This window comes from Hemitrygon akajei, chromosome 6 (assembly GCF_048418815.1).
Source record: "Hemitrygon akajei chromosome 6, sHemAka1.3, whole genome shotgun sequence".
NCBI classification, from domain to species: domain Eukaryota; kingdom Metazoa; phylum Chordata; class Chondrichthyes; order Myliobatiformes; family Dasyatidae; genus Hemitrygon; species Hemitrygon akajei.
Window position 1 is genome coordinate 118,905,101 of NC_133129.1, and position 11,309 is coordinate 118,916,409.

General features: G+C 47.6%; 1 protein-coding gene across 3 annotated transcripts in view; it reads left to right on the forward strand.

The window, feature by feature from the left end:
- The window catches only part of LOC140729413 (tetraspanin-18-like), a 443,646-nt gene extending 432,577 nt beyond the window's left edge, over positions 1-11,069 (forward strand). For all 3 annotated transcript variants that reach the window (XM_073049121.1, XM_073049122.1, XM_073049120.1), the window contains one exon: positions 3,722-11,069. In XM_073049121.1, coding sequence (XP_072905222.1) covers positions 3,722-3,766 — 45 coding nt within the window. In that variant the 3' untranslated portion in view covers positions 3,767-11,069. The remainder of the gene's footprint in view (positions 1-3,721) is intronic.
- Positions 11,070-11,309: the final 240 nt, after the last annotated feature.

Genomic DNA, 11,309 nt, shown 5'->3' on the forward strand with positions numbered 1-11,309 from the left:
TTAATGTGGTTAAATGTGAGGTTATCCACTTTGGTTGTAAGAGCAGGAAAACAGATTATTATCTGAATGGTGGCCGATTAGGAAAAGGGGAGGTGCAACAAGACCTGGGTGTCATTGTACACCAGTCATTGAAGGTGAACATGCAGGTACAGCAGGCGGTGAAAAAGGCGAATGGTACGTTGGCATTCATAGCAACAGGATTTGAGTACAGGAGCAGGGAGGTTCTACTGCAGTTGTACAAGGCCTTGGTGAGACCGCACCTAGAATATTGTGTGCAGTTTTGCTCCCCTAATCTGAGGAAAGACATTCTTGCCATAGAGGGAGTACAAAAAAGCTTCACTAGATTGATTCCTGGGATGGCAGGACTTTCATATGAAGAAAGACTGGATCGACTAGGCTTATACTCACTGGAATTTAGAAGATTGAGGGGGGATCTTATTGAAATGTATAAAATTCTAAAGGGATTGGACAGGCTAGATGCAGGAAGATTGTTCCCGATGTTGGGGAAGTCCAGAACGAGGGGTCACAGTTTAAGGATAAAGGGGAAGCCTTTTAGGACAGAGATGAGGAAAAACTTCTTCACACAGAGAGTGGTGAATCTGTGGAATTCTCTGCCACAGGAAACAGTTGAGGCCGGTTCATTGGCTATATTTAAGAAGGAGTTAGATATGGCCCTTGTGGCTAAAGGGATCAGGGGGTATGGAGAGAAAGCAGGTACAGGGTTCTGGGTTGGATGATCAGCCATGATCATACTGAATGGCGGTACAGGCTCGAAGGGCTGAATGGCCTACTCCTGCATCTATTTTCTATGTTTCTATGTTTCTAATGCTATATTCTGCCATCATATTTGACCTACCAGAATGAACCACCTCACACTTATCTGGGTTGAATTCCATCTGTCATTTCTCAGCCCAGTTTTGCATCCTATCAATGTCGCATTGTAAACTCTGACAGCCCTCCATACTATCCACAACACTCCCAACCTTTGTGTCATCAGCATATTTACTAACCCATCCCTCCACTTCCTCATCCAGGTCATTTATAAAAATCACAAAGAGTTGGGGTCCCAGAACAGATCCCTGAGGCACACCACTGGTCAACGGCCTCCATGCAGAATATGACCTGTCTACAACCACTCTTTGCCTTCTGTGGGCAAGCCAGTTCTGGATCCACAAAGCAAGGTCCACTTGGACCCCATGCCTCCTTACTTTCTCAATAAGCCTTGCATGGGGTACCTTATCAAATGCTTGCTGAAATACATATACACTGCATCTACTGCTCTTCCTTCATCAATGTGTTTAGTCACATCCTCAAAAAATTCAATCAGGCTCGTAAGGCACGACCTGCCCTTGACAAAGCCATGTTGGCTATTTCTAATCATATTATGCCTCTCCAAATGTTCATAAATCCTGCCTCTCAGGATCTTCTCCATCAACTTACCAACCACTGAAGTAAATCTCACTGGTCTATAATTTCCTGGGCTATCCCTACTCCCTTTCCTAAATAAGGGAAAAACATCTGCAAACCTCCAATCCTCCAGAACTTCTCCCGTCCTCATTGATGATGCAAAGATCATTGCCAGAAGCTCAGCAAGCTCCTCCATCGCTTCCCACAGTAGCCTGGGGTACATCCCGTCCGGTCCCGGTGACTTATCCAACTTGGTGCTTTCCAAAGCTCTGGCACATCTTTTTCCTTAATATCTACATGCTCAAGCTTTTCAGTCCGCTGCAAGTCATCCCTACAATCGCCAAGATACTTTTCCGTAGTGAATACTGAAGCAAAGTGTTCATTAAGTACCTCTGCTATCTCCTCTGGCTCCATACACACTTCCCAACTGTCACACTTGATTGGTCCTATTCTCTAACATTTTATCCTCTTGCTCTTCACATACTTGTAGAATGCCTTGGGGTTTTCCTTAATTCTGTCCACCAAGGCCTTCTCATGCCCCCTTCTGGCTCTCCTAATTTCATTCTTAAACTCTTTCCTGCTAGCCTTATAATCTTTTAGATGTCTATCATTACCTAGTTTTTTGAACCTTTTTGTAAGCTCTTCTTTTCTTCCTGACTAGATTTACAACAGCCTTTGTACACCATGGTTCCTGTACCCTACCATCCTTTCCATGTCTCATTGGAACGTATCTACGCAGAACTCCATGCAAATATCCCCTGAACATTTACCACATTTCTTCCGTACGTTTTCCTGAGAACATCTGTTTCCAATTTATGCTTCCAATTTCCTGCCTGATAGCCTCATAGTTCCCCTTACTCCAATTAAATGTTTCCCTAATTTGTCTGTTCCTTTCCCTCTCCAATGCTATGGTAAAGTGGATATAATTGTGATCACTATCTCCAAAATGCTCTCCCACTGAGAGACCTGACACCTGACTGGGTTCACTGCCGGTCTTTTCTTAACCAGGATGATCAGATCCCTCTGTGTCTCACAGCCATGCATTCTTTTACCATTCAGAACAACATAAAATTTTTCGTACAAATTTTCTCATTTTACCAGATCAGACTCCATTTTACCATAAGACATGGGAGCAGAATTAGGCTATTTGACCCATCAAGTCTATGGTCAATTTATCTTCCCTCCCAACTCCATTCTTTTCCCCTTGATGCCCTTGCTAATCCAGAACCAATCAACCTCCTCTTTAAATATACCCAATGGCTTGGCTTCCACAGCCGTCTGTGGCAATGAATTCTACAAATTCACTGTCCTCTGGCTGAAGAACCTCATCCTCGTCTCTGTTCTAAAGGGACACCCTGCTATTCTGAGGTTGTGCCCTCTGGTCCTAGACACTCTCATTATTAGAAACATCCTCTCCACGTCAACGCTGTCTTTTCAATACCAGGTCTATGTCCAGTCATAATCTATCTCGCTCACTCTTTGTAGCCTCCCCCTATCCTCACAATTCATATTCTGACTTGTCTTTGTGACATCAAAAAATTTAGCTACAGTACCCCTGGTGCCACCATCCAAGCCATTAATAGTTTGAAAACGTGTACCAATAGGCTCGAGGGCAGCTGTATCTCAGAGTTAGGGACTCTTCATCGGACCTCTTGTATGATAAAGGAGAATTCTTGACCTCACAATGTACCTCGTCATGACCCTTGTACCTCATTAGTCCACCTGCGCTGAACTTGCTCTGCAAATGTCGCGCTACATTCTGCATTCTTATTGTGTTTTACTTGGTACTACTTTGATATACTTGCCTTTTGAAATCATCTGCGTGGATGGCATGCAAAATAAGTTTATTCACTGTATTTTGGCACACAATAGTAACTCAATTATAACTCAATTAATTATAAACTATGATAATTGTGGCCCCAACATTAATCGCTCTGTGATACAGCACCAGAAACACAATTATGCTTCCCAATAGCCAGCCAATCTTCTAACCAGTCTACCGAGTTCTTTCTTGCACCATTATTTTCAGTCAGTTTTGACATGATGCTTCATAAAAGACCTAAGTATGTTTAGCAACTGTGACCCACTCCCCCAACTCTACCTGAATAGCCAATGGATTTTTTTAACGCACATCTGGCAGGGACGAACTAGTTTCCAGTTAGCACCCCTCACCTGAAAGACAGTGCCTCAACTGAATTGCGCTGCATTGGATAGCATCAGCCTTGGCCTCCTCCTTAGGTCTGACACGCGGAGATCTGACAACTGATAAGCGTGCCTCTACTGCAAAAGTAACCCATTCCCTCTCTGTTTTCAGATATGTGTGATGATCTTCGCAATCTGGCTGTTCCAACGAGCATAGATGAGCTTCCCTAGCCCGGCTGTGCTGAGTGGGACCCTGGACTGTGTTACATGTTTTGATGCTGATGGGGACAGACAGCAAGCTTTGCTCCCACCTCAGGGACTGGATTCCCTGGGCAGCAGCACTCCAGAGGGATGGGGCACTTCAACCACTTAACTGTGAGATTATTGACTGAGAGCACAAACTGAGAGGGAGGGGCTGGACTGGGAACCTCACTGGAAGCAGTGAACAGCCTTTCCTTGTGGGACCAATCGAAGAGGGATAGAGGGGGGTGGTGGGGTAGGCTTGGTGTTAACTGTGCTGAGATATGTAGCTGACCTGATTTGCTCACCATATTGACTCTAGATTAATATACAAGAGGAAAATCAGATCTCTCTTACAGTATCTATTCTTGACATCTCTCTGAATTTCTGTGAGTTGTTTATAATTTTCTTTTGTAATTAGGCCTATAATTTATAACTTGATGCATCATGTGAAGTATTGCTCCTCCTTTATGAACGACTTTACCTTGAGACTGAACAGGGGATTGCCCACGGCAATATTTCTTTCTGTTGTCCACACGGCCGCGCAGGAGATCAGTGTGACTGGTAGCCAGACCACAAAGGGGTAGGTGTGGGAGAGAAGATAGGGTTTTTACTGTAGGGCTGAGGGAACAGACAGATTTTCACTGTGCTGGGGTGGGATGTCAGAGACCAGATAGTCTCCTTCAGAGTGGACGGTGGGAGAAAGGAAGGAAACAACATACAGAGAACCTCGTCTGGTGAGGTACACCAGACAGGGGTTCCGCAGTCAGGTGCTTGTGAGTTGGGGAGGAGCGGACAGTGCACCCATACTGTTGGGAGAGCAGGCTGAAGATCCTGAACTTGGACAAGCTGACTGGGTACCCTTGGTCTAAGAGGGAAGACAGGGAGAATGGTGAGGAGGGGGAAGAGGAACAGAAAGGGGACCCTGGCTCTGGAAAGGAGGTGTGGACATGGGAATCTTTGATTTGGGGGGGAGAGGGGTGGGCACACAGAGGACCCAGTGTCTAATGAATTGGATGGGTCTCCTTGGATTGAGGAAGGGCGTGGAATGAGAGTCTTTGGTCTAGGCAAAGGGCAGAATGGGGGTCTGCTGAGGAGTCAAACATGGTCACCTTCCATGTGAAGCAACAGGCAGGAGTTCATGGTCTAGTAGAGGCTGATGAAATGCTGAAGTGCTTGGACTGAGGGGCAGATGGAGTTTTGGGTTTGGAGAGCAAAAATCCTCTACGTACATACAGGGTATGACATAGAGAAAGTCTCATTAGCATACAGGGTATGACATGGAGAATCAGTCTCATTAGCATATAGGGTATGGCATGGAGAATCAGTCTCATTAGCATATAGGGTATGACATGGAGAATTTTTCCCTTTTCCTTGAATAACAAGGATAAATTTGTTGAGGCAGTATACGGATCCTGTGCCCAGCCTTTCAAAGACAACACCTACAACCAGAGCAACACATAACATGCTGCACCATGAACTCCTCGGGTCATCAGCCAGGCTCAGCAGTCTGAGGGTTCAGTACCATTGGGAGGCCAATCTCAATCTCTTCGTGCTCCTCCGTCAGTCAGATGGATGATGATGAGTGATCGTCACTGACACAACCCTCTACCCTTACTCTCTGGCTCTTTACTCCAAGGCCAGTTTGGATCCGGTTTGCTCGGGATCCCATGGGCCAGAACCCATTGGACCAGTCTCCCATGTGGGACCCTGTCAAAGGTTTGACTGAGCCCAATTTGGAACTCAAACCCAAGCAAACGCCTCTCCTTACGGTCATGTGGAGTCTATATAAAACAGTGGGCAGGATCCCCCGGCACCTGCGCCATTCCGGGCACCATCAAGGCCATTTGCAAGCAGAGATTTTCTGGAGGTTACTGTAATCCTGCAAGTAATACCTTCCTGTCCCATTGATTTATGAACAGCAATGTGGCAAGGATTAAAGCAGCAGCTGACTTTGAGATGCAGAAGGGTCTTGTTCTCTCCAGGTACAGTGTGCATCGTCTTTGTCAGCATCCTGATACTGTCGTCTGACACCATTGCACATTTGCGCTGACAGTGAGCTGATACGGGAGTGAACTGGGATTGAAGGAAATGCATCGATGGGCAGCAGTTCTGGTGGCCCAGGTTTGGGAGGCATCTGAATCACTGTGGGAGGTCACAACTGAGGCGCGAGTCCTTGAGTACCACAGTGCCTCAACAACTGGAACCCATCCAGAAAACCGTACAATGAAAACCATGTTTTCAGGGGAGATTGCAAGGAAAAGCTTCCACAGTTCCCCATCTCATGGTGGCTATTTAGCCCACCAGCCCCGTGCCAGCCACCCAAACAACTGTGCTGGAGCTGTGGGGAAGCGGCTCTCTCAGCTGGGCCCCCGTGCCTGCCATTGGGTTCTTTGGCCAAGCCCTGAAATGAACACAGTCCACCCACCAGGATGTTACCAAATGAGGAGACAGCCCACTCTCTAACCATACAGGCTGCAGAGAGTGCAGGAACAGGTTGTTTACCAAGTGCTTCGTACAAAAGCTATGAACACACCCCTAATCCCATTGGGTGACACAGGTGCACCTGGTAAAGGTGTTACCTCAGAGGGCCTGACCTTGGCCACTGCCCCCGTTGTGTGGTTGGCACATCCTCCCTGTTACCCCTTTTCTGCCAGTATCCCAGTGCTGTGTGGGCCAGTAGGTCGTAGATTACCTCGAGTATGTAGGTGGATGGTAGAGTCTGGAGAGGGTAAAGTTGATAAGGATGTGGCAAGGATAATCAGAGGATTCTTGTACAAGTGGCTGCCTGAGGGATAGGCTGGCTCAATGGGCTTCCAGGGCCTGTTTCTGCTCTCTATCTCTCTGTGACCATACAACTAATTCCCCATTCCACAGTCCTAAGCCTTGTCATCCCCGACTGTCACAATGACCACTTTGCCGTAACGAAACATTCCAGACAAATCCTTAAATGAAACTGCGAGATGTAGCAGACAAATAAATGAAGTCACTCTTGCACTTGCTTTCCACGTCCCTTTGCTGCCGCAGTCCTCCACAGAGTATTCCCCTTCGATGGGGAACAGTCAGAGGAGATCTCAGGGCCCCTGATGCAGACACCCCATTGGCTGGAATAGTGCAATGTTGGGAACTGTCATCCTGAGGGAAGGCTGCCCTAGGGGACCCATCCGGGAGAGCGGATGGCTGGGGAGGTTTACTCTGTAACAGTGATAGCTGGTCCACACCACCTGATGGGCTTCCCCTGCAGTGCTCAGGACGTCAGGTCAAGTTGGGATTATCAGTCATCTGCACAAGTACAGGTGCAAGAAGAAACTTACTCGCAGCAGCATCCAGCCACACAGCATTGGAGGAATAACATTCGCTAGGTAAATATAGATTATCCAAATTGTACAGGAAAGAACAAAAAGTCTATTCTAGTGAAAAGTGGAAGTAATTAGGGTGTTCAGGTTGGTTCAAGAACCACATAGTAGCTGTTCTTAAACCTGGTAGTTTGTGACTTGTACCCCCTGCAAGATGGTGGCTGAGAAGGTGACATGGGCAGTGAAGATCTTTGATAAAGAATGTTGCCTTCCTGAGGCAGCGCCGCCTGTAGATACACCAATGGTGGGGTCGGATGAGCCCGTGATGCATTGGGCAGAGTCCACTACTCTCTGCAGATCCTTGTTGTTCCTGAATTGCCATACCAGACCATGATGCAACCAGTCAGGATACTTTCAACAGTACATCTGTAAAAGTTTGTTAGAGAGTTCGGTGACAAGCCGAATCTCCTTAAGTTTCTAATAAAGTAAAGACACTGATATGCCATCTTTATGATTGCTTCCACGTGCTGGTTCTAGGACAGGTCATCCAAAAGTTAAATGCTAGGAATCTAAAGTTTCAGACAATCCCAAACGCCAATCCCTCAATTCAGACTCTGTGTGTAATCCTTCCTTCTCTTTCCATTGCCCTTGACCTTCGAGCGGTTCCTGGCGTTTGGGGCCACAGTCAAGTGACCACCCCCTCATATGGATCCATCCCAACACTCTCCACTCGAGTTTTGGGAACTTATCTTTTTACTGAAAAGGCTTAGTGTCCTTCTGCCAGTGAGAGAGGAAGAAGCGCGTAGGTGAATGGCCTTTGAGAAAAGTGAGGGGGGAGTGAAGTTTCACCAGTGAGGCTCTGTAGACACTGCTAGACTTACTGTGAGGTTGTGGAGGCTGCTACATGTTGGGTTTGAGTCCTGGGTAGACCATAATTCCATAAGATATAGTAGCAGAATCAGGCCATTCAACCAATCTAGTCTTCTCCACTATTTTTGGAAGCCCCTCAACTCCCATCCTAGCGTGAGTGAACTGCGCCCCTCAACTCCCATCCTGGCGTGAGTTGACTGCGCCCCTCAACTCCCATCCTAGCGTGAGTGAACTGCGCCCCTCAACTCCCATCCTAGCGTGAGTGAACTGCGCCCCTCAACTCCCATCCTAGCGTGAGTGAACTGCGCCCCTCAACTCCCATCCTACCGTGAGTGAACTGCGCCCCTCAACTCCCATCCTAGCGTGAGTGAACTGCGCCCCTCAACTCCCATCCTAGCGTGAGTGAACTGCGCCCCTCAACTCCCATCCTGGCGAGAGTGGACTCTGCATTTTCTGGATTTCTAGCTGATAACTCAATGCATTGATGATTGCTCACCTTCCCCGTCTGAGCTGGAACAGCTGGGCCACCTTTCACACTCACTCCCCTTTGACCTATTGCCCCCGATTCCAGGCACTGATCCCCGACAGACTGTATTGCTGGGGCTTCTGCAGCCTATGTCCTTGCCAGTTCCAGCTGCAGGGATACCTGGCAGGAGAAGACCTTGAGGGGAAGGAGGGTGGTTTGAGTGGTGGGGGAGGGAGGAAAGGTTCAACTTGAAAGATTTGGGATGTCCAGGAAGCAAAATGTGAGAAGGTCAAGAGGTCAGTGTTCCCAATCACAGGAACAGGCCCTTCAGCCCATTATATTATGCCAATGTAGCGGTGTGCTACACGCAGCGCTGCAGTAACGACACGGAGTCGGTGAGCTGCAGTTACAAGAGAGGTTTATTCAAACTTCGCAGCCTCACTTTAAAGCCTCCTGATCCCGCCCTCCCTGGGCGGGAATGCTGTAGGGGGCACATATTCACAGTCCCGTCCCGCGCGCGGGCTTTTCCCCTTGCTGGTGAAGCAGACTTGGCGCCCTCTTTGGGACCGGCCTCAATGCCGGTGCGCACCACTTTGTGAGCCGGTTCGAGCGCGCTGGGAAGTGGGTCGCCACACCAAGCTATTTAATACCACCTACTCTCGTCTGCCTGCACACGGTTCATAACCCCCCATTCTCTGCATATTCATGTACCTGTCTATGAGCATCTGAAACACCTTCATTGTATTTGCCTCCACCACTACCCCTGGTAGTACAACCCAGGCACCCACCACTCTCTGTGTAAAAAAACTTGTCCCACACATCTTCTTGGAACTTGCCCCCTCTCACTTTAAACGCATGCCTTTTAGTATTTGACCTTTCAACCCTGGGAAACGGGTTTACGCCATCAATGCCACTCATAACTTTAGAATCTTCTCTCAGCTGCTCCAGAAAAAAAGTAGGCTAGGCTTGTCCAGTCTCTACTTTTAACACATGCTCTCTGATCCAGACAAAACTATTCTGCACCCTCTCCAAATTCTCCACATTCTGCAACAGGGCAAACAGAACACTCCAGGTGCAGCTGAAGCAGAGATTTTTATAAATCTGCAACATCATTTCCCAACTCTCAAACTCAAAAGTCTCGACCTATAAAGGCAAGTATGCCAGGCACCTCCTTTACCAACTTAATGACTTGTGGCCAATTTCAGGGACCTGGACCCCAAAATCCCTCCGTACATCAATGCAGTAAGGTGTCGTGACATTAACTGAGCACCATCCCACCCCTCTCCAGTTAGTTTAGGGAATCGTCTCCTTCTGTGGGACAGAGAGAGTGAGAAATGCATCTGTGACCGCTGTTCAGGAAATGCTGCTGTCAAGAGTCAGCACTGGGGCCTACGTTCAGGCTGACAATGTCGGCATCTTATATGAGGGTACAGTGGCCGGTATACGTTAAGCATTGCACCTGGACAGAGCAAAAACCATAAGATATTGGAGCGGAATAAGGCCATTCAACCCATCGAGTCTGCACTGTTATTCAATCATGACTGACATTTTTCAATATATTTCCTCTGTCTTCTCCTAGCGATCCATAACTGCTTTATTAATTAAGTACCTATCATTCTCCTTAAGTATACTTAATGACTCTGTGGCAATGAATTCCACTGATCCACCACCCACTGGCTGAAGACATTCCTCCGAAAGTAGAGCTAAAAGGACTTTACTTAATTCGAAGGCTTTGCCCTCGGAGCCTAGACTCTCCTACTATCGGGGACTGACTCTCCAGGTCCAGCCTATCCAGCCCATGAAGTTTTGCACCACGGAAACGGATTGGATGGAAGGTGCAGTTGGCTGGTGAGTCAGTGATGACAGCGGGTGAAAGTAACGACAGCGGGCGAGGTTAACTGACCAATACATATACATTATGGCCACAAACTGGGATTGGGGTTGCTGCATCAATTCCACAAATATCAGGGATGCAGACTATTTCCAAACAACCCCCTCCCCCAGGAACTCCAGAATGCTGGAATGTGTGCAGCCGTGGTAAATACTGAGATGCTTGGAGCAGAGCCTGGTTACCTATGAGCCCACCTCCAGTGCCAGGACATGACCCACTCCCACGTACCAGAATGGGATGCTGGGGAGGGGGGTGATTCACCTCTCCCATCCCCACAGAAGTGTGTGTGTGTGAGACAGAGAGAGGGGCTTTGTTGGATGTGTGTGTGCGTGTGTGTGTGTGTGTGTGTGTGTGTGTGATAGAGAGAATGCTGTTGTCAGATGTGTGTGTGTGATTGAGAGAGTGCTGTTGTTGGATGTGTGTGTGATAGAGAGAGTGCTGTTGTTGGATGTGTGTGTGATAGAGAGAGTGCTGTTGTTGGATATGTGTGTGTGATAGAGAGAGTGCTGTTGTTGGATGTGTGTGTGTGATAGAGAGAGTGCTGTTGTCAGATGTGTGTGTGATAGAGAGAGTGCTGTTGTTGGATGTGTGTGTGTGATAGAGAGAGTGCTGTTGTCAGATGTGTGTGTGTGTGATAGAGAGAGTGCTGTTGTCAGATGTGTGTGTGTGTGATAGAGAGAGTGCTGTTGTCAGATGTGTATGTGATAGAGAGAGTGCTGTTGTTGGATGTGTGTGTGTGATAGAGAGAGTGCTGTTGTTGGATGTGTGTGTGTGTGATAGAGAGAGTGCTGTTGTTGGATGTGTGTGTGTGTGTGATAGAGAGAGTGCTGTTGTCAGATGTGTGTGTGATAGAGAGAGTGCTGTTGTTGGATGTGTGGGTATGATTGAGAGAGTGCTGTTGTTGGATATGTGTGTGTGATAGAGAGAGTGCTGTTGTCAGATGTGTGTGTGATAGAGAGAGTGCTGTTGTTGGATATGTGTGTGTGTGTGATAGAGA